Genomic DNA, 24,142 nt, shown 5'->3' on the forward strand with positions numbered 1-24,142 from the left:
TCTATGAGGCCTTCTGTTTGTTGGAACTACACGAGAACTAATTCAAATTAGAGGACAAACATTAAATGAACTAGAGATGGTATTTTTTTTTAATTTCATTTATAAAGAGACTGAGGAGCACATGAGAGATAGCTCAGTGTGTTAAGGTACTTGCCAAACAAGCCTGGTGGCTGGAGTTTCATGTTTGGAACACATGTAAATCTGGAATAGTACTAACTTCACAAAGCAGTCCACTGACCTGCACACCTGCACCATCACATGTTTGACAACACACACATCACGTGAGCACACAGACACACACCGAAAATAAAAAAAAAAAAATGTAAAAATTCTCTTTAAAAAGGAAATGAGGTATTTGCAGGATATTATTTTTCTCCAATACCTGATGAGCCTCAACTCAAACCTATTTGTGTACTAAGAGGTGAAAATGTCCTACTGTGTGTCAGGAATCCCTGTGTACATCCTTGGCCCCATCAATAGTCGAGGGGACCCACTTTCATATCTTCATTCAATAAACCAACTGCCTTCAAACCTGAGACTAAGTATAGACAAAATTAATACAAGTGAATGACAATGACAATTTTTTATCTTAATAAGATGACTTTCTCTCATTTCTCCTTCAGTCTTTGAAAAATGATGAGCAATCTTCCAAAACCGACGTCCAGAAGCTTCTGGAGCTAGGCCAGAAACAAAGGTAAGAAAGGAGCTCTATATTAGTTCCTATTCTCTTTTAACTTCCTCCCTACCCCTACCCCCTCTATTTCTGCCAAGCTAGTAAAATACAGCCAGGGAGTTTACCAAAACCCACTACAATGTATGAACTTTTCTTCTTGGGTACACTTGGTTGCATGTGAGATTGATACTGGACTTTTTGCAAATAATACTCTCATACAATAGATCTACATTTTAGACAGCAACTGGGCAAATAAGTTAGGCTAGAAACAGTTAAATAAATTGCTGAGATCTATATTCTTGGGATTTGAATTCTAAAATAATGATCAAATTCAATGTCGACATAATTCCATGCTGTATTGGTTTTTTGATCAGCAGGCAAAAAGCTGTGCAAAAATATTACACATATCAAGTGACAGAACAAATCCCTGATTTAAGTCCTGATGTCAGCCTGGGTCTCCACTGCTGATCTTACATATTGACTCTCAAACTTGTCATTAACAGTGACATGCTTTCAGGCCAGATCAATAATGTGGTTAAAATATCAATGTCAGGCATTACTCTTTATTATCTGCAATGATGAGTTTGTGCTTTTCATTATTAGATGCTAATATTAAAATAACTTTATATCCTGTATTGTCATTTTCACAATTTCTATTAGCAAAAGACAATAAGCTACAGACTTGGCAGTTTATCACCTCAGCCACTTACTGTCTGGGTGATGTGTAGACTGGATTTTAACCTCTGTGTGTTTTGGGTTTCTCATTTGCAAAACAAAGCTAATTATCTTAATACATGTTTCATAATAAAGGAATTTTAATGAACCTAAAAACACCAACCTCTTAAAAGTGTGGAGTTTAATAGTCTCCACATTCTAATGGGGTGGCTGAAGGGTTTGGAGTTGGTAGAATTTGGTAAAAATGAAAATATTTCAATTAAAAAAAGGGAAAGTTTTTGATACCTATTGAACAACAATTCAGCAATCTATTTTTTCTAGAAAAAAATTGTCAACAAAAGGTGTAATTGTTGGATAAAATAAACTAAAAATTGTGGAAATTATTAATTTAACAAATCATTTCATCTCAATCAAAGCAACTGAATAAAAATATTTAAAACCCACAAAAATAATATCAGAATAACTCAAGTCAGATGTCAGTGATTAATGAAGCTGGAGAGAACTGGGTCTGAGGCAAAAAAATTTGAGGGGTGGCTCAGAGTAGATCTCACAGTGGGTAGCTGTTCAGGGAGGGATCATTAATTTCAGGAGAATAGTTATGCCAACTCCACTTAGGATGAAAAGAAGATGTCAACAGTAGGGCAGCCATGCTTCCTAGAGAACAGGGAAGACTAGGGAAGGAAGACTTACTTCTGTAAGAATCATGCTGTGTCAGATGATTTAGCTTTTATCATATAGGATGTACAGGTAAGTTGCCTGGTGTATGATAAAGACGAGGAAAAGTGTAATACTTTGCTTTGGACTATGTTTTCTTAGGTATCTATCTGTTTATAATAACATGTGAAAGAGTGGCATTACCTCTATGCAATATATTTAATAAATCATCTACACTTGTGCATTACCCACAAGTTCTAAGATGACTGAACATCTGTTCCAACAAAAAGATGAAATAAAGCAGATGTACTGGTACTGAAATTTCAGTTTCATACAAAATTAGAAAACATATTAAAAATAAATTACTTATTTTGTGTCTACCATTAAAATCAGCATAGAAATCTCAGTAAACTTTATCCATTGCTGTAGATAACTTCTTCAAAACCAAATTGAATGAACCGGAATTCACTTCATGAATAGATAACAAATTAATAGAGTGTTTCTATGTATCTGGGACAACTTTTACATGAATCTAGCAGATATGAGGTGTCCATATACAGTTATGTGATAATATAAGTGAGTGTGTATGTGTGTGTGTGGGGGGTATTTCTAACAATAGAGACCAAGAAATATGTGTGTTGTATGAAAGAGATGGAGGAAAATAATAGATGATAAATACCTGATAATGACATCAATAGATAGGTGAGTGGTAAATCTATACTGACTATTGAATTTTAAAAATATATAACAGCCTGGAGAGTATTCCCAAAAGACCCTGGGGTTGATAGAGAGATATTAATCAATACTGTATCATTACTAAAATGATGGAAGCAGAGAAATGATCCTATGTTTGTCCTGAAATGAATTAAGAGTAAATGGCAAACCATACGTTGTTTTCTCTGCTGGGTAGAGGGAAGGGTTACTAGAGGCAACAAGGACGCGGAGAACTATAAGAGTATTGACTAGTGGCATGTTCTCTAGAACCTGGAAGGAAGATTGGGGAATGGCAAGATTTTTTCCTCTGTAAGTTACTGACTGATATACCAGTTTATCACCACCTGAAATTCATGTCTTGCTGAGAGAAAAATATAAATGAAATACTACACAAAGAAGCTTCCCAATGCTTGCACAATATGGAAACCTGTACTAATATAGCCAAGCACGTGAACATTCTGACTGTGTCCCAGGACCCTCTCGTTCTTAGAACTAGGGATTCAGTTCTGCACCAGAGCGGCTGTGAAGCAGTCAGGTCTAACTGTATCATCAAATCGTCCTGAAGCAAGCAAGCCTGGAAGCATCTCTCTCACAGCATAGAAACTGTAAGTCTGTGAGAACAGTGGACTGGCTAAGGGAGACAGAAGAAAATGGGGTGACAGTTGGTTAGTAGGTGTAAGGCCTAGCTCTCCATCAGTTAGTAATTCTGTGCTACATAGATATGCAGAGAATTCTTGCTTCTACCATTTAAAAATGTTTTATTTATTTATATATGTTTATGTATTTTATTGCATAATGCTTTGCTACGTGTATCTATGTGTACCACATACATATCTACTTCCCATAGAAGTCACAAGAAAGGCAGCTTGTCCCCTAGAACTTGAGTTATGGGTGGTTGTGAGTCACAACACGAGTGCTGGGAACCGCACCTAGGTCTCTCTGCATGAGGAACAAGTGCTTGAAACTAGTAGCATTGCCTCCAGGCCTTTCCTCTGACTTTCATTAACAGGCATCACTGATATTTTGTCTTGTTCCTTATTCACCTTTAGATACCAGAGTGCTAGCTATTTTTATTCCCATATCTTCTATAAAAGAATTTTGTTAAATATATTATTTGTTGCTTAAAACTAGCAATGGATAGTTTGAATATAAAATCTAGAACGAAAAGTAAGTTATTTCATGTAATGTATGACTCCTATTTCAGTCTGTACTTGAAGACCGTTGCCTTCTTTCCTCCCTAGCACTCTTCCTTCCTTCTGTTTTCTGTCTCAATAGAAGTAGTATAATGGTTTCCTAAAGGTGCGAGTGCATATGCTACAGACACAATGGTACCACCCCTTTGTTCACCAGTCGTCTATAAGACACAGATATCATACCTTGATTTGATATCATACTTTGAGTTGATAGATAATATATGCATATCTATTACATACAACCATGTTTTATTTTATGTTATTTTGTAGTTAATATTTATATACTATCATAACATTTAATTATGATATGTATTTAATAGTTAATTATGTAATATTTAATTACAAAATCTCTTTGTAAAAATCTGGTATTCCACACTTAAGTGTTCATATATGTAACTCTCCCCAAGAAAGCTAGAAATTAGCTTTAGACTATGAATTAAGAAAAATTTGCACAGGACGACAATGAATGATTCCAAATGTATTCTCTCTGTGTCTCTCAGTTTCTCAGTCTCTCTCTCTCTCTCTCTCTCTCTCTCCCTCTCTCTCTTTCTCTTAAATTTGCATGATCACAGTACCTAGAGCAGAAATCTAGAAGACACAGAATGCTCCCACTAGAGGAAAAGTAAGGCCCCATCTGTGGGGTATCCTGCTAAGAAAAAAACAGTATACAAGAAGTCTCGACAGGGTTGGGTTTTTGTTTGTTTGTTTAACTGCTGTAGAATAAGTAATTTGTATTTCCAGGCTTTGGGCTAAACATTTAGCTCATTAGGTCATTTAAACGTTGCCACAAACCTACAAAATGTCCATATTATTGTGCCCAGTTTTAAATAAAGAAATTTACAAGGAGGGAACTTTATCACTTATACAAATTAACACAGCTAGTTTCCCCACAATCAATTGCAGAATTTTAAATATTTTGGGTTCTCATGATATAGAACAGTGCTCTGCTTTGTTGCTGTTGACTTTGGACAGCTTCTCTAGGCATGGTCGTATGTCATATATTTGCACTCTATTGTACACACATGCACACAATACTATAATCTAATATTTTTGAGATGATAATTTGGATGATAAAAATCAAGTCAAAGCAAGAAAATATCATCAATCTAATATGTATGGATTCTAAGTTCCAAAGAGGAATTCAGAAAATACCAATTTTTATTTAGCATATAAGATAATGTCTTCCATCATAACATTCACAATCACACACAAACATACACACACACACATCATACTTCATCCATATTCACTGTATTATTATCATTTATTAATCTCCCCAAATCTTACACTGAGAACCTTTCTTGATTTACATTATGGATATGAGAGACAATGTGATATTTGTTTTTCTCCACCAACCTCTGTTTTTATAAAAGGCATATTCCATGCATGCTAATGATATTGGGGCACAATGTTTATGCATGTATAATCATATATTTCTTTCCTGTGCCTGTGAAATTATAGTTAGAACTAAATCTCTTTCTATTATGATTCCATAAAAAATTCTCAGAAATATAAACTATATCTAAGCCAGAATGCTATAAAATTAATAAATTACGATGATCAGAAAGGTACAAGAATGTTTTTCAGAAGTCTATAATGACTTTTGACCCAGCATGTTCATGCCCTACATGCTGTTAGTGAAATTAACTTTCCAATTCAAATTAGTACATTGGGTTGATTGAACATATTTCATTGTTCACAGTGACTCACACTGTGGGATTCTTATAAAAGACAATTTCCCTTAAATATAACCAGCTTTTAGCTTTTTCATGAAAGCCAGTCCCTTGTTACTGGTGTATTTAGATGCATCTTTTTGTATCTCTGTAGCTTTTCATATTTATAATTAACTGCTCCTTAAATGGAGTTAGATATAAAAACCTTTCTGTAAAGTTCATCAAAAATCATGTGATATTGCCCCTTTCCTCTTTTGTCTACTAACCTAGGGAAGAAATGAAGTCTCTCCAGGAAGCCCTGCAGAATCAGCTTAAAGAGACATCTGAGAAAGCAGAGAAGCACCAGGCCACAGTGAGTGTGTTTGTGTTTCTTCTTTGCCTATTAGATTTGGATCTGAGAATTCATTTCTTCTTTTTCTCACAGCACTATACAGATACAGCTTAAAAAGTAAAAGTAAACTCACAACAACAGAAGCTTCAGTCATTTTGATCAGTATAATACTTTGTCAGAGAAAGTACCCAAGGAGTTGAAGGGGTCAGCAACCCTATAGGTGGAACAACAATATGAACTAACCAGTACCCCCGAAGCTCATGTCTCTAGCTGCATATGTATCAGAAGATGGCCTAGTCAGCCATCATTTGGAAGAGAGGCCCCTTGGTATTGCAAACTTTATATGCACAGGGGAACGCCAGTGCCAAGAAGTGGGAATGGGTGGGTAGGGGAGCAGGGTGGGAGGAGGGTATAGGGAACTTTTGGGATAGCATTTGAAATGTAAATAAAGAAAATATCTAATAAAAAAATTGAACAACAAAAGAAAAGATGAATTTTAATGTGGTAGTCTTCTAGCTCCTACTATTCTCTATAAGGGATGAACCAAGAGGGAGAGGAGGGAGGGAACTAGCTCAGGCTTACATTAATGGTTCATGGATGACATGGAAGCTGCACTGAAAGCCAGTTAGTCTATGCAGATCTGTAAGCTGTGTCAGAGAGCTATCATATGGGATCACTCAGGGGCAGGTCCATGCTATCTGCTTAGTCATCAGTCCTACAAACTATTCATAAGGTAAGACATATTAATAGGCCAACTGATCCCCACATCTTTGCAAGATGATGTCCTTTTAACCCTCACATTTTGGTTCTTACCACTGATATTCACCCGAGACAGGAAAATAGAATCCTGAATCAATGCTGGGATACAGATCTCAACTTGATTTCCCAGACTCACTTTTGTACCACATACAAGGATTTCTATCTCGCACCTAGTGCCTGAATCTGCTTTATAAAATATTATATATAGTACCATAGAAAATGTGTTTGTTAGAGGTTGATTGAATACATTACTGAAAAAAAAGGGGTTATCATCACTGGGTATGGGGCCTACATGGGGAAGGCTAGAGCTGGCCACCAGACAGAACTGGACAGGAAATTCCATTGTGATTTGAAAGGCGATGCAAAGGTGAGACAGCCTTAGGGTGGGCTGGGTGAACAACTGCAATAGTCACAAGACATAAGAGCTACCCCACATTGTGGGTACTGCCTCTAAGGTCAAGAGGGAAGGTCAGGAGTGGTTTGGAGAGGTGCTAGAGGGCATAATTCTTGAGCTGGTTGATTGTTATATGAAACCATGGTCCGGAGAGTACAAAAGACCTATTGGGGATGCAATGAAGGAGGTAAGAAAATAGAGAAGAATATTTCAAGTACATTATTGGACTAGAGAGAATGAGGCTGATCCTTGGTTGGCACATAGCTCTTTGAACAGACTCTGCAGTACCAGTAAAATAGTCTCAGAATTAGAAACTCGAAACAAGATTAATGCAGGTATCCATCTTTGCCAATTACTGGAATGCCAGGCACTCTAAACACTGTAGTGAACCTTTTATTCGTAAAGCTTCTAACAACTTAGATAAGAGTGTAGAGCTTTGCTTCTGAAACTCAGCTCAGTTTGTCACCCAAGACAAGCTGACTCCTAAGGGCAGTCTTTCTCACAATGATGGTCTGCTCTGCTGTATGCCGGATAGTTTCCTGTTAAGGATTTCTCATTATCTCTTCCATCTGTCAGGATAACATACTTGGATGGCATGAAAACACTCAGTGATTTTATGTTGAATGTTCTAATGCTTGACTATCTGGATACCCAATATTTTATAAAAGAACAGATAGTTTTTAGCACCTGCCTAGTCATTTCTTTCCTCAATACCTGACCTAGACTGCTGGATGGCTCTGTCTAAAATCCCATTTCTGCTTTGACCACAGACTTTATTTGAATTTATCTTGGGAAATTTAATCTGATAGAAAGCAATGGCCCTGAGAACGGACATACTCTATTCACTATTTTCTCAGACCCTTGTAATAAAGCCGTATTGTTTTATTGATTCTTTCCTAAAGAGTTATAACTCACAGGAGGTAAATACCTCTCTTGCAAGTGGGCAGAGCAACTAACACACAAGCCGCAGCAATTCCCACTCTTTATGCAGACAGGATTCTCAGGATAACACTTTTAATCTTGAAAGAGCACAGGGCAAAGATAGAATAGCCAACTGTAGAAATGTCATGGATGCGGAGTATGGCCCCTGTGTTCCAGCCAACATGGTCTCACTACCTCTCTTATGAATTTTCCTTAAAGCCTTAACATCCCTATCCCTACCTGCCTAACATTTCTACTAATCCTGAAAATTAGTAGGACTGTATTGGCATGCTATACTGAGGATAATTCCTATTAGACCATGCATTTTGTGGACTTGATCAAGGTCTGCCAGTTTGCTTACTTATCCAATTAAAACCATGTATTGTTAATAAAATAATAAAGATTATATTAAATGTATAATTATATCTAGCATATAGGCTATAGTAGACATGAACGTGATATTCTATCCTTCCCTCTCTGCTATTTTAACTCCATATTCATATATCATCATTTCTCTTTTACCCAGGCTCTCTTATTGACTACTCAGGATACTAATAAAGCTATTTGTTGGGCAATTATGATTCTGTGCACACTCAGTTCTAAACAGGGTGGATAATGAATCATAAGTAACATCAAAGTTGTAGCCTATCATCACCACTAACTACTGCCTTAAGCACTATCAAGGATGACATAGGAGGATTTATATGTGACAAAGGAAGATTCAAATATTGTAGTCTATTCTTAATCATTTAGGCTGTTTTAATGTTTCAGCTCTAAGTCATTCCTAATCAAAATCATTTAATTACTATCCAGATACTATACATAGAATTCTTCAACCCCTTCTTTTTTAATTAGATATTTTCTTTATTTAAATTTCAAATGTTTTCTCCTTTCCTGGTTTTTCCTCTGAAAATTCCCTATCCCATCCCCCTTGTCCCTGCTCACCAATGCACCCACTCCCACTTCCTGGCCCTGGCATTTCCCTACATTAGGGCATAGAGCCTTCACAGGACCAAGGACCTCTCCTCCCATTGATGACTGACAAAGTCATCCTCTGCTACATACGCAGCTGGAGACATGAGTCCCTCCATATGTACTTTTTGGTTGGTGGTTTAGTCCCTGGGAGTTCTGGAGGTACTGGTTAGTTCATATTGTTCCTCCTATTGGGCTTCAAACCCCTTCAGCTCCTTGGGTCCTATCTGTAGCTCCTCTATTGGGGACCCTGTGCTCAATCCAATGTTTGGCTGCAAGCAGCCACCTCTGTATTTGTCAGACACTGGTACAGACTCTCAGGAGACAACTATAACAGGTTTTTGTCAGCAAGCACTTGTTGGCATCCACAGTAGTGTCTGGGTTTGGTGACTGTATATGGGATGGATCCCTAAGTGGGACAGTCTCTGGATGGGCTTCAGTCTCTGCTCGAGACTTTGTCTCTAACTCTTTCCATGGGTATTTTGTTCCCCCTTCTAAGAAGGACTGAAGTATCCACATTTCAGTCTTCATTCTTCTTGATCTTCATGTATTCTGTGAACTGTATCTTGGGTATTCAGAGCTTCTGGGATAATATCCACTTATCAGTGAGTGCATATCATGTGTTTTCTTTTGTAATTGGGTTACTTCACTCAGGATATTTTATAGTTCCATCCATTTGCCTAAGAATTTCATGAATTCATTGTTTTTAATAGCTGAGTAGTACTTCATTGTGTAAATGTACCACATTTTCTGTATCTATTTCTCTGCTGAGGGGCATCTGGGTTCTTTCCAGCTTCTGGCTATTATACATAACACTACTATGAACATATTGGAGCGTGTGTCCTTATTACATGTTGAAGCATCTTCTGGGTATATGCCCAGGAGTGGTATTGCTGGGTCCTCAGGTAGTACTATGTCCAGTTTTCTGAGGAACCACCAAACTGATTTCCAGAGTAGTTGTACCAGCTTGCAGTCCCACCAGCAATAGTGGAGTGCTCCTCTTTCTCCTTATCCTCACCAGCAGACTTCAGATCCAAATAATCCTATTAAAAATTGGGAACAGATCTAAAAATTAATTCTCAACTGAGGAATACCGAATGGCTAAGAAGCACCTAAAGAAATGTTCAACATCCTTTGTCATCAGGAAATGCAAATCAAACTAACCCTGAGATTCCACCTCACACCAGTCAGAATGGCTAGGATATACATGGATTTCCATAGCCATTTTTTACAGGCTGACAATGAACTGTACCAAGTTGATCTCAGATTCTGAATCACAGTGTCCTCTTATAGCAGTGAGCAGGATCACCTATATAAAGGTGATTGTTGACTAAGTATTTCAAATTTAATCCTCATTAATAATAAGACATTTCAATTTTGATAATGCATTGTATTTTCTTACCTTCAGTCAGGTTCTTTCTGTTATTTACTATAACTATTTTAAATATTTTAAAAGTCACATACCTTCCTATATTTACATTTATTTAAGCATATAAAAAGTGAATGTGAACACATTTTAGAATGATGAGAAGCAAATGAATGTATTATAGCAAAAATTATATGTCTTTTATGCATTGTATTTGTTACAATAATATAAGGTAAAAAATAATTTTCAACGTAAGCTGTGAAATAATTCAATTTAAACTGCTAGTTTTAGGGTAGCGGGATGATGTGAAGACCATAAGATTTGCTTAATTCCTGTACTGAAGTTTTTTAAAAATGTGCACATTCATTCCTCAATGCGATGGCAAAATCATGAAATATATGCATTACTAAAAGAGCAGCTCAGAGAATAAAGCAAAGATTCCAGGTGACCAACTTCAAAGAAAGTCATTCCTGAGATGAACCTCAATGCAAAAAAGAAAGGACTCCTTTGGTTTTCTTTGATCTTCCCTGCAAAGTGATAAGAAGGAGATGAAAGGAAAGCAGTGTGATAACACCAAGTATAATGCAGTAGTTTTTCATTCAGAAATCAGATTCCCAGAGGAAGAACTCTTTATGGGAGTGAATTTTCAAGAGAAAGGACAACTTGGTCCATTCTGGGACAGGGGAGTGATCAAATCTCTACATGAGCTGTGGTAACACTGTATGTGGTATTCATACTCGCAAAACAACAGAACTAGTAAAAGGAAAAAAAAAAGGAACTAGTAATGGATTATTAAATGCAAGAAGGAAAGCAAGCCAGCTTCCAAAATAATGAAAATTCTAAAGTATTAGAAACCAGAGTGAGTTACAATAGTTTAACTACATGAACACAGAACGTGAAATAGGACAAAATATAATTAAAAGAATGGGAAAATGCATATAGAATGTTACATTGAAAATTGAAAATATTAATATTTATAATAAGCAAATTAGAAAATTACAAAATAACTTTTAAGCAAAAATAATTGGCAAAATACTGATGTTTTCTAAACAAAAATTCTTTACAGAATAAGTAACTACATGTCAAGCAATAGCTTTATATGTCCAAGGAAGCCTGAAATCATCATATACTACTCTGCTCTAAGCAGTACAACTTTACACATGCAGTGTCAAAACCCATTGGGATGCCAGTAATAGCATTGCAGAGGAAATGAGAAAATATTTTAAAAATACAATCAAAATTGTAAAGTATAACAAATATGTAAGAAATCTCCAATAAATTTTCTGCTATAAAAATGTCATATATTACAGAAATAAGACATGTTCAGACATAAGTAATTTTATGTACCCCCAAATACTAATACTATATTTATATAAAGGACTATGTGTTAACATACAGATCACTTATAGAATATAAAACCTAATATTATATTTTATATGGAAAAGTTAAAAGCTTTCTGACTCTTGGATGAAGACAAGGATGCTCATTTTCATGATTTTTACTCAACATGGTACAGGAGAGTCCTCATCTATGTAATCAGGCAAGGAAAGGGAAGAAAAAACATCCCAATTGGAGAAATTAAATTCCAAGGATCACTTTTGCAGATGTCATGATCAAATATATCAAAAGCAAAACCATCCTTACCAGAAAGACTTTTTAAGTCATGTTTGAGTGTACAAAGCTCACATGTGAGCAGTGTTCTCATATCCTGATAGTGAATTAGCAAATATGGATGATTCAGTAGTGCTTTACAATAGCTATCAATGTAAAGGAATATATCTAATAAAAGAGAGGAAATATACCAAGCAAAAATAATTTAAAAAATAATTTAGAAATATTTAAATAAATTAATATTACATAAATCAAAACAATATACAGAAATGTCTCCTATGTTCACGAAAGAAAGACTTTACATTGCTCAGTGAAAAAGTGCAGATTCAATGAAATGCCTATGCCTATTATGAAAATGTCTATGATAATCTTCAGAGGTATTTCAAAATATCTCAAAATTGATATAGACAGAGAAAATTCCCTCTTATCTAATCTTATCTAGATTAAAAAACCAACACGCAAACAGAAAAATGAAACCTAACTAAACAACTCAGGATGGTCTTGCCTTTGCCTCCTTTAAGGAGTACTACTGGAAGGGAAACCATAGTCAGAATATATCTTATGGAAAAAATAAAATTATTTTCAATAAAAGAAAAAGGGAACAATTAAAAAAATTACCACCAAACTGGAGGCATTATCAGATGTTAGTGTAAACTAATCTCCAATGATCTTATGTCAAACAGTATGATATTGATATAAAACTCAATGCACTGACCAATAGACTATATAATAAAGACAACTGCCCACTTGTTTGTTTTACAAAGATATTTGTATACTTTGCTGGAGATGCAAATCAGTCATATGTATGGTAAGCCTTGTGGATATTCCTTATATGAATAATTAATATATACGATCCAGTAGTCCTGATCTTGGGCATGTGTATTAGTTACTTTGCTTATTGATGTTTCAGCATTTCTGATAAAAGCACTTTAAGAAAAGTTGTTTTGGTCTGTTGCCTCACTTGGAGGACAGAGAAACTTGAGATGTGGTAACAGAATCATGATGAAACTGACCACCTTGTATTTACCACACTCACGAAGCACAGAGAGACTATTTCTGGTTATCAGCTTGTCAGGTTGGCTTCCTTCTTATTTTCATTGAAAATCGATTTTTAATGCAATGTGTTCTGATTATTATTTTCCCTCCCCAACTCCACCAAGATCCTTTTACTGGCCTCCCAAATCTATACCTTTACTTTCTCTCTCTATTTAGAATACAAAGAGGCATCCAACAAACATTTTTAATTACATAAATAAAAACAAATAAACCAGAAAAGGATTAAAACAATACAAACAACAAATAGAAGAAAAAGAGCCAAAGATAAAGTTCAAGAATCAAATACAGATGTGAGCACAGTACATTTGCACATGTAGAAATCTCATAAAAACACAAAACGAAAAAAGCATAATATGTATACAAAGGACCTGCAAAGTTAAAAACAGCAGAAAACTCTAACAAAGCATTATGTGACAAAGAACCTCCAAAAGTGCCATTGAGTTCATTTTGGTTTGGCCATCTACTGGTGAGCATGGGCCCTGGCCTTAAGAATGGTTTGTATATACAATGAAGACTCTGTTGCAGAAAACTAATTTTTAAGTGGTTATCAATTAGAGATAGCTTCTTCTTTAAGGATGTGGGCTTATGTCTACTTCTCTCAGCACTGGGACCCCATCTGTGCAAGACCTGCATGCTGCCAGGCTCTGTGAGTTCACATTTACATTGGTCCTTCTGTTATTAGGAAGCCTTATTTCCTTGGTGTCCTCCACCTCTTCTGGCTCTTACAATCTTTCTGCCTACTTGGCCTATCTAGTCTAAGATTCTTGGCCACATGAGGAGTGTTGGATATGGGTTTCATCTTATTAAGTGTGCCATAAATCCAATCAAATATTAATTGGTTAGTCCCAAAGGTTTTGTGCCAATATTACACTGTCCCATTTTGCAGGGAAGTCATCATTGTAGATCTAAGGGTTTTTAACTGTATTAGTGTTTACCTTTCTCCTTTAGTAACATGCAGATTGCCTTCCAGTACCATGCACACTAGTTAGTAGGAGGTGAAGACTCTATGTAGGCAACAGCTCAACTTCTCCATGTTTAAAGATTTGTGTAGATATTGTCTTCAGCAATAGGCCTAACCCTCATCAATTTGTGAAGAGCAAGTCAATACTCCTGGCAATAAAATGTGAAGTTTTTTTTGTTTTGTTTTTTGTTTGTTTGTTTGTTTGTTTTTGGCGGGGGGCGAGATTTCCCATAAAGCTCCCTTCACCAAGAACTTGATTAGGTGTAGCCCATTCCTGGAACTGGAGGCTTCATTTGGTGATGTGAGATGTTCAGTTTGGGTACCACCTCCCACATTATTTGGTTATTCTATTTAGATTGCCTTCACATATGTTTTAGGGTGCTTCTGCTGTATTAGGTCTCCAGATGACCCCCTCAAATGGCTCTTAGTTTTAGCTGTCCCTTCTCATGTTCCCTACCTCATTCATCTCCCTCTTCTTCCTGTCTGGTTTGCCCTCCCATTCCAGGAACACCCCCTACTCATTCTTCCATAGCTATCTATTCTATATGCAATTCCTATACTAACCTATCCCGCCAACATACCAGTTCCTAAATCTATACCTAACCTTTTTGTTTATATGGATTGTAGCCTGCTTATAGAAGACTCAACAGCTAACATCCACATATAATTGAACACATACCATATTTTCATTTGGGATCTGGGATCTGCTTTACTCAGGATGATATTTTTTCCTATTCAATTCTTTTAGCTGAGAATTTCATTATTTCATTCAACAATCAAGTAATATTCTATTGTATAAATGTACTACATTTTCTTTATTCATTCTTCAACTGAAGGACATTGTAGCGGTTTGAATAGGGTTGGCCCCCACAGATTCATGTGTTTGAATACTTGGCCCTGAGAGTGGCACTATTAGGAGGTGTGGCTTTACTAGAGGAGTTGTGGCCTTGTTGGAGGAAGAGTGTCACTGTGTGGGTGGGCTTTGATGTCTCCTATGCTTAGGCTCCATCCAGTGTGGAACATAGTTTCCTCTTGACACCTGGGGGAGATAGTCTCCTCCTTGTACCTTAAGATCAACATGTAGAAATCCTGGCTCCTCTGGCCAGTAGTAAGTCTACTTGACCAGCACCATGCTTCTCACCATGACAATAATTGAATGAACATCTGAAACTGTAAGCCAGCACCAATTCAATGTGTTTCTTTATAAGAGTTGCCTTGGTCATGGTGTCTCTTCATAGCAATAAACCCAAACTAATATAGATATATAGGCTGTTTCTGATTTCTGACTATTATGAATAGAGCAGCAATGAACATGGTTGAGCAAGTGTCTCTGTAGTAGGATTTAGAGCCCATTGGGCATATTCTCAAGAGTGGTATAGCTTGGCCTTGAGGTAGATTAATTACCATCTTTTTGAGACCTCCACAGTGATTTCCATAATGGCTGTGTAAGTTTGCACTCCCACCAGCAATGTGCACCCAGTCCCCCACATACTTACCAGCATAAGCTGTCATTTGTTTTATTGATCTTGGCCATTTGACTTGCACAAGATAAGATCTAAAAGTAATTTTGATTTGCATTTCCCTGATGACTAAGGAGCTGAACATTTCTTAAGTTCTTTTCAGCCATCTGTGTTTTAGTTCTTCATTATTTATTCAACTCATAGTGTGCTGCAGCCCGCATTCAGGTTGGGTCTTCCTTTCTCCATAAAACCTCTCTAGAAACTCCCTCCCAGATGAGCTTATAGGTGACTCCCCTGGGTTATCTACTTGAGATTTAAAGGAATGATACATTTTTATGGTGACCTTGGTTGAATTTTAAATTATACCCTTTTTATTCAGATGAAAAATTGTACATTTCTCTCTCTGACTCCTCCCAAAAAGTGTTGCAATACTGAAGTTTCTTATTTCTGGTCCAAAATAAAAATCTGTGAAATGCAATAACAAATTTGTTTATTCAGTTATAAAATCTGCAAGAAAAAATATTTCTGAAAATTCACGTTATTTGATCAGTAGTTCCACCTTGATACAATCATGCTCCAACACACTTTCCATGAAGACATGAGGATTTGTTTTTAACTCTGCATGCATGTTTCAGTAAGAAATCATTCAGCTCTGGGTTTGCCCTGCCCAAGCCTGGCAGACAGCAGGGATGACAAACTAGCAGGTATGACCATGATAATTAAATATATTAATGGTGTTTGGATGCATTTCATGACTCCTGTTAACTTTTATGGCTTAACTTGTCCTGGGTGAGACATAATTCTAAAGCAAGACTTGCCTCAAAGCTTTTATTCTCAGCAAACATAAAGAAGCACTGTTCTTGCAAATGCTTAGTATTTTTTTCTCTGAAAACCATTACTGAAGTAAATACTAGGAATGCTTATTTCTGCAGGGATGTTAAGTCCTGCTGGGATTCTAAGGAAGTGATCTCAAAATGCTAATATTTTAAATATTCTGAATATATTTGAGTTTTTATATTCTCCAGATTTTATGTCTGCGTGGAGTATTTAAAGAATTATAGGCTTGACACAGTAATCTATTTCAGTATATTCCTAATCATTGTGAAGTTTAGCTATCACAAACATACTGAATATCAATATATGAGAATTTGGCATCGGTGATAAAGATATATATGGAACTAACATTGCTCTTTCATGATTTAAAGTTCTTGTTGCCACAAAAAAATACTTATGTAGAGCTAGTTATAAATTCTGTCCATCAGTAGGCATATTCAGGTTTTTATAGACTTATAGAATTTTAATAACATCATACATGATCTTCCAGGTAATTCTTTTGTTTTACCAATGTCCTTGAATTCTGTACCTAATGAAGCTTCAAGAATGTAGTATAGCTGTTTCAGCTCTTGAAGAGCTGAAACTCCATATGGAATCATTCTTAAACCCCTCTATCTATATGACCACTCTATCAGGTATTTCTATATGCTGACTTCATTTAGCCTCTCTGAAACATTCTCTCTTCTTGCATATCATCTTAGCATATTTAACTTATCACAACCTAAATGAGAGTCAATAACATATTCCATTTGCCTGAGCTACAGAGCAGCTGATTCTCTTTGGGAACCTTAGCTGAAACATGATAGAAAATGCAATAGATGCTACTACATTTTGCAGTCAAAATTAGGGGAAATTTTTATGGTGTTGTGGGTTTCTCATACACATTACCTTAAAAATATGATAGTGGAAGTATCATGAAAGGATGGATGTAGAGGGTAAAGCTTAATATTAGCCTGTTCTATTCATGGGAACACAAATTATTTAATCCACTATGTTTGGAGTTATATCAGTTACAGTACTCTTCATCACCTTGATTGATTTCATTGTACCAGTAACTCAGATTTAATTAGTTTCATAGCTAATTAAAAAATAATGTAGATAAATTGGTGTTGAGTAAAATAAACATGAATAATAAATTTCACTAAAATTAAAATGTTTTTTGAAAACGTACATAAATTTTAATTCAATGAGCATGCTTTTTGTAATAATATAAAATGAACAAATTGAACAAAGATGAAGGAAATAAAGGGTTTTTTTTAACTGAAGGCTTTAATCCTTTCTTTTTCAGTATTTACATTAACACTATGATAATTTTAGTATACTCAAATTGATATAAAGTAAAAAAAATGATAATGTTTTATTTGTTTTCAGATTAATTTTTTGAAGACTGAAGTGGAAAGAAAGAGCAAAATGATCCGTGACTTACAGAATGAGGTAATTTTCATGTTATAGGAAAACTGTATATTAATTAAAGACACACAGAAAAATGCAAATAGGAATCTACCAGAAGTTTGAGAATTTTAATTCTGAGTTGATCTTGTTACACACTAACAGAGAAGAAAAATAATGGTAAGAGTTACTATCTCATAGCCGCAATGAGCTTAAGAAATAAAAGGAATTTCATTTCATTGATTTTTATTTTTCAAGATAATTGGAAACTATCTGTAGGTATGAATATTAAAGCCTGTTTTTAATTTGTCATTCTCTACATGCAGAGAAACCCCTATCAATGATAATCATCACAGTGTTTCTACTTGTCATAAAATCATAAGGAATGATACATGCAAAATTTTCAAACAAGAAAGTTTAAGTTTCTTAAAAGGAGCCTGTGAATTAAGCTAAGAGAAAAAAAAAAAAAAACAAAACGAAATGTCAATGAACACTGTTATAGAGAAAACTCTAGTAAATTAAAGAACACCCATTTCAGTTCAACTCTGTAAATATGTGGCTGTAAATCTCTCTAAGGTAATCATTCCATCTTCTTGCCTCAGTGAGCACAGTGCTGTGGAGGGGATAAGGGATTTTATGATGTGATGGGCTGCTGCAGGTCACTATTCCTAATGCATTCCCATACTGCCTGTAGATGAATAGGTTGTAAGTTTTACCTCACATATAACCTGAATCCAAAACGTGATTGGGATATTTTAATAGTATTTCCTCACAGCATTCTAACTTTATTCATGGTGACTTTCCTCTCTTGGAATGTCTTTTGATCAGCACATTATTATGCATAATTTGTACCTAGCATTTAAAGCATCCGATGAATCATCCACATAAATGCCTACAAGCTACAAGGGTAAGTACCACTGACCAAGCAGAACTTAGATGCCTCAAAGATCTGGAGGCAATGTGTCAGAAATTAAATTAGTATAGTTCAAAGCTGCCTGATGGTTTGGGACATAATCCCTTCCTGTTTCCTCCTAGCATTTGCTGTCTCATGACCTTCCAGGGAATTTTCTGATTTGGGACAGTATCACTCCAGCTCCTGCTTGTGTCTTCATAGGGACTCTCCTCTGTAACCACAGTCTTTATTTATTATCTTCTTTATACATAAAAATCCATGACTTAGCTTTAGTACCAACTCTACTCTGCTATGACCTTTTGTTATAATTAATGATCTGTGTATAAATCCTCGTTCTAAGTTAGTTCACATTCTGAGTTTTCACATGGATGTGAATACAGAATTGGCAGTCTTTAAACCATTCTACTTGTTTAAGTATTCTGGTGGCTGGATGGAAGCAGCTAAGATGGCCTATTCGGCCATCACTGGAAAGAGAGGCCCATTGGACTTGCAAACTTTATATGCCCCAATATAGGGGAATGCCAGGGCCAAAAGAATGGGAATGGGTGGGTAGGGAAGTGGGGGGCACTATGGGGGACTTTTGGGATAGCATTGGAAATGTAATTGAGGAAAATATGTAATAAAAAATATTAAAAATTAAAAAAAAAGAAATATCATTGAGTGTAAGCCTGGGTGTCTTTGGAAAGAAATAAGGAATTTGAATGTATGCATTTGACAAACCATTAACAAACAATGGTTTGTTTCTTGTAAATAAAAATGATTTCTAGTTATTAATTCATGTGAAAAGGGTGTTAAATTTTGGTGGTTTATTGTTGCTGGGTGCAATTTCAACCAAGCTAACTAGAAAAGAGTTTGTTTTACTCTTTGAATCAAGGCTGGAAGTATCTGTGGTAAGAGGCTCTTCAGTAAAGGGGATGTAATCAAAATGGTCAAAGTATAATACAGTTTCATAGCAAAGGAATTTCCATTGGGCAAGCGTGTAGTATTTTGACTTGGTGGAGTTAAGGCAAGGATGGTGATTCTCTCTCAGGAGAGTTTACAATCTGCATTAGACACCAGAAATAAATTCATGTTGTGAGCAACTAATTCCACCACATGGATCAGTACAGAAAACCCCAGTGCAATTCTTGCATGTGAATCTTGAATCTTAGTCTATCAATTTTGGAGTCCATCTGTGTTCACAACCATATCTGCATGATTTTTTTCTTATCTGATAAATGCCCATAATTCTCCATTGAAAAGTAAACATGAAACCTTGGTTAAGTATCCTTTGTTAAAGCCACTTTACCTGTCATATACTTTAAATTGGTACTTTAGAGCATGTGAAAACAATATATATTGGGCACTTGGACCTTAGAAATCCCTCAACAAAGGTAAGCAATTACAGACATTATGGTCATTAGATTTTGAGGCAATTGACTAAACAATCTGTTGGGCTTTGCACAATCATTTTCTTAGTAGTGACTTAAGCAACCAAAACTTCATAAACAAAAATACCAAATGTGACCTCTATCATTTATTCACAGACATCCTCCATGTCCTCTCGTGTTTCTTTTCAAACCAAACAAAAGTCCCAACTACCCAATTCACACCCCCCACCATAGAACCAAGGAATAAGAATTTTCTCAGCTTGTTCTGACAGAAATCTCCAAGATTCTAAATTACTGACATGCCTGCAGCAATCAATGCATCATGGAAAATTGATCGTTCAGTTAGTTCTGTCTTATTCCCATTTCTGTCCTTAGGTTCTATAACGTTCATTCAACTTAAACCAAATAGATTTCCCTTGAGATAGAAGGGTTCATTATAGAGGATACCCGAGTTACCAAAGAAAATACATCTGGAAAAACATTGACACCTCTGTTACCTCCTGACTGTCAAACTCCGTTCCATGGTAAACACCAGACCTCAGAGGGTAAATCATAGTTTAGCAATTTGTGACTCCCAACTCAAGCAGAATACACGGAATCGCTGTATCTTTGTTAGCACTGCTACCTTATCTAGAATTCCTCCTCATTCTAAGTAGGTTAGGAATCTGTACTCTTTCTGTTGTTTGTTTCTTTCATATATTTGTTATCTCTACATCAGTGGTGGCAGGGAACTTCAGACAATTGCCTCTACCTCTTTTTTTATTTTTTATTAGGTATTTTCCTCATTTACATTTCCAATGCTATCCCAAAAGTCCCCGGTACCCTCCCCCACCCACTCCTCTCCCCACCCACTCCCACTTCTTGGCCCTGGGGTTCCCCTGTACTGGGGCATATAAAGTTTGCATGTCCAATGGGCCGCCTCTACTTTTTTGTGTCTTGAAAATATGGAGAGCTGATTTCAGTTTGGTCTTCCAGGTTTCATCACTCCCTTGTAGTACTTCACATCTATCCCCGTTGCCCCCCAAGCTGTGTGCATCTGTACATCCCAGAACAGCATCATCGCTCCTCAAAGGACCCACACACACATTGCTTTTGTGTCGCAGCTTGTCATGGTTTTTACCTTTTTGTTGTTTTGCATATATTTTCCTTTATTTTAGTTTGAAGAGTTTTTAAAATTATTTTATTTATTTACATTCCAGCCGTGGCCCCCTCCCCCCTCCCACAGTTCTTCCTTTTTCCCTTGCCTCTAAGAGGCTGCCCCACCCACCAGGCATCCCCTACTCTGGGGCCTCAAGTTTCTGGAGAATTAGGCGCATCTTCTCCCACTGAGGTTAGACCAGGCAGTTAGACCTGGCTACACTCCCAGCCACCACCACCACCACCCCCGCATTCACACACACACACACACACACACACACACACACACACACACACAGAGACGGGGGGTGCTCAGACTGGCCCATGTATGCTGCCTGCTTGGTGGCTCAGTCTACGGGGAGGGGGGGGGGTGCTCAGACTGGCCCATGTATGCTGCCTGCTTAAGTTCCCCACAGGAGTCTCAGACCTCAGTCCAACGGTTGGCTCTAAGTATCTTAAGTGTCTCAATCAATTGCTGGTTGGGCCTCTCAGAGGACAGCCAATCTCTTGTCTGTAAACACATCATCACACCCTTAATAGTGTCAGGTTCTACCCTCTTAGTGGAACCTCAGTTACTCCTTCCTCAAGCACATGGACTAAATACAGGAGAGTTAAGGGGTTACAAACTATTAGAGATTCAAGAAAAGAAAATTTATGCGAAATTTGATCCAGAAAACCTAAGAAGCTAGAAGGAGTACATCTTCCTTGCAGGACAGATGAACGAACGTTATGTGTGAAATGTTAGAGAAAAAAGCTAAAAGATCACAAATACAAAAATACTACTCAGAGCACCTGTAATAAAAACTCGATTTCACTATCATAAAAATTATCTTTGTACTATACATAAATAAAAATCCATGAAGCCACAATTTAAGAAAACCTGTAGCCTCAAAAATTCCATGCATAATAGAAATCCTTGCATCTCTGATTGACACTCCATAGGAATTAATGTTTCTGGATTGGGTTACAAAGTCATTGACTATGCATTCCTTCTTATTCTACACTGTTCAGCAGTAAGCGGCACATTGCATGAAATCCACCTATTAATATATATTAAGGTTTAATACATTTATATTAACAATACAAACGTTGATTCTTTTTAACTACAAAAAATGAATGCTAATTTTTTAGCATTATATCCTCCATGAATTTTCTTGACCATGTTAGACAGGTGGTAAATTTTTGTTGGGTAATAATGAATATTCCTTAACTAGACTTTATTTTTCATAATTTGAGTGGATTGGGACACTTTCAATAGCTCATAATAATAAGATTACAAAATTATGAGGATTGATTCTTCTAATTTTTTCCTGTACATATACAATACATGTGACATACAAATGAACCTACAAGTAAATACATAAGATAAATTTAAAATGTATAGAGTAGTTCAAAATCAGGAATAATCAAAGATGTGCATTTTAATCTGTTCTACGAAAATTTATCTCTGCCTCTTGCTTACGACAAGGAGAGGCAAATCTTACATTCAGTCATGTGTTTCATTTAAAAAGCAAAATTAAAATAAAAAATAGAAAACAAAATAAAATGAACGAAGGAAGGAAGAAAGCATAGGAGGAAATAAAGGGGGAAACAATGATTGTTGTGAGTTGAGAGACAAGATATTGGATTCCTCTAATGATTTACTTTTAAGTGTCTGTATGTGTCTGTATGTGTGTGTGTGTATGTGTGTGTGTGTGTATGTATATGCTGTAGTATGTGTGGTGTGTGTGTGTGTGTGTGTGTGTGTGTGAGACATATGTGTAGGTACCCTTGGAGGCGAGAAAAAAGTTCTGGATGACTTGGAATTGGAAATATGTGTAGTGTTATCTATTCACTAGGGTCCTGGAAATAGAATTCATATACTCTGCAAGTAGGATACATTTTCTATTTACCAAGCAACATCTCCAAATTCCATGAGAGAATTTTTGCCTACATCAGTGACTGAGTCACTTTAACCTATGAATTTTACTAGGAAGATATTGAATTTTAAAAATCCAGATGACTCATTAAATTTCAGTTGTAAAAGTCAATAATTTTGTACATTTCATTTATAGAAACAACAATATATAACTTGGTTGATGATCTTCAAGAAAACTCAGTGTGAATTCCATTGAAATGAATGATCATGGGTATAACAAGCAGTTGCCTAGGTTACTTTAAATGATGTTTGGATTTATCTAGAGTTTTTCTGAATATCAAGAAATCCTTCTACTTATTTATTCTTTTATAAAATGAATGTCAACCTTATCTGTTCTGCCTTCAGTATATGTTCTGGAAATGTGAACTATCTTCAGTTATAATAATCATCAACCAAACAATTTTTATACTTGCATCTAGTCACATATATTTATGGGACCAAATTGTGCTTTACAAATCTATACAGTTTTCTGGTTTATCTACAGTTAGCAACTCTGCCTTTGGAAGAGGCAGAAACTCACCCCTTGAGAGAGAAAAGGGATTGCTGGAGGAATCTCACACTTCATGATTTTGACCAAATGATTTCTAAACTTTGTCATGTTTTCTTCTAGGACCACAGAATGTGTTTCTTTTGTGACTCAATTGTTTTAGTCAGTATCCTATTGCTAAGTTGAGACACCGTAGCCAAAGCAACTCTTATAAAACAAACTATTTAACTGGGTATGACTTACAGTTGTAGAGATTTAGTCCATTGTCATCTTGGCAAGCATTATGGCAGCATGCAGGCAGAAATGATTATGGTGCTAGAGAAGTAGCCAGATCCACAGCAGGAAGAAAGAGCAAGCCACTAGGCCTGGCTTGTGCTTTTGAAAGCTAAACTGGTACCATGGAGTAGGGTATTGCTGTGAAAGGCTTTAGTGTTCTTCTTGTTGGTAGAAAATAGACTTTGGTATTTTTGATTAAGAAAGCATTTGAATGCCTGGAGGAGGCTTAACAGGCTGTACTAGTGGTAGCATAAAAGACAGTGGTGGTGTTGTGAGCAATATTGATAATGACAGCCTCAAGGTGTTTCAGAGGAGAATGATATTAATAAGTGGCCTAGAAACCATCCTTGTAATAGTTTGGCTTTCTCCCTTTGTCATACACACACACACACACACACACACACA

At 36.2% G+C, this 24,142-nt stretch overlaps 1 protein-coding gene across 4 annotated transcripts in view; it reads left to right on the forward strand.

The window, feature by feature from the left end:
* The window catches only part of Luzp2 (leucine zipper protein 2), a 371,192-nt gene that overhangs the window by 193,863 nt on the left and 153,187 nt on the right, over window positions 1–24,142 (forward strand). For 3 of the 4 annotated variants that reach the window (XM_021168299.2, XM_029479976.1, XM_029479978.1), the window contains exons 3-5: window positions 624–694; window positions 5,853–5,934; window positions 17,619–17,681. In XM_021168299.2, the coding sequence (XP_021023958.1) occupies window positions 624–694; window positions 5,853–5,934; window positions 17,619–17,681 (216 nt within the window). Of the gene's footprint in view, window positions 1–623; window positions 695–3,209; window positions 3,322–5,852; window positions 5,935–17,618; window positions 17,682–24,142 lie in introns of those variants that run through there. The other variant, XM_029479977.1, reaches the window with a different exon arrangement.

Source organism: Mus caroli, chromosome 7, assembly GCF_900094665.2.
Source record: "Mus caroli chromosome 7, CAROLI_EIJ_v1.1, whole genome shotgun sequence".
NCBI lineage: Eukaryota > Metazoa > Chordata > Mammalia > Rodentia > Muridae > Mus > Mus caroli.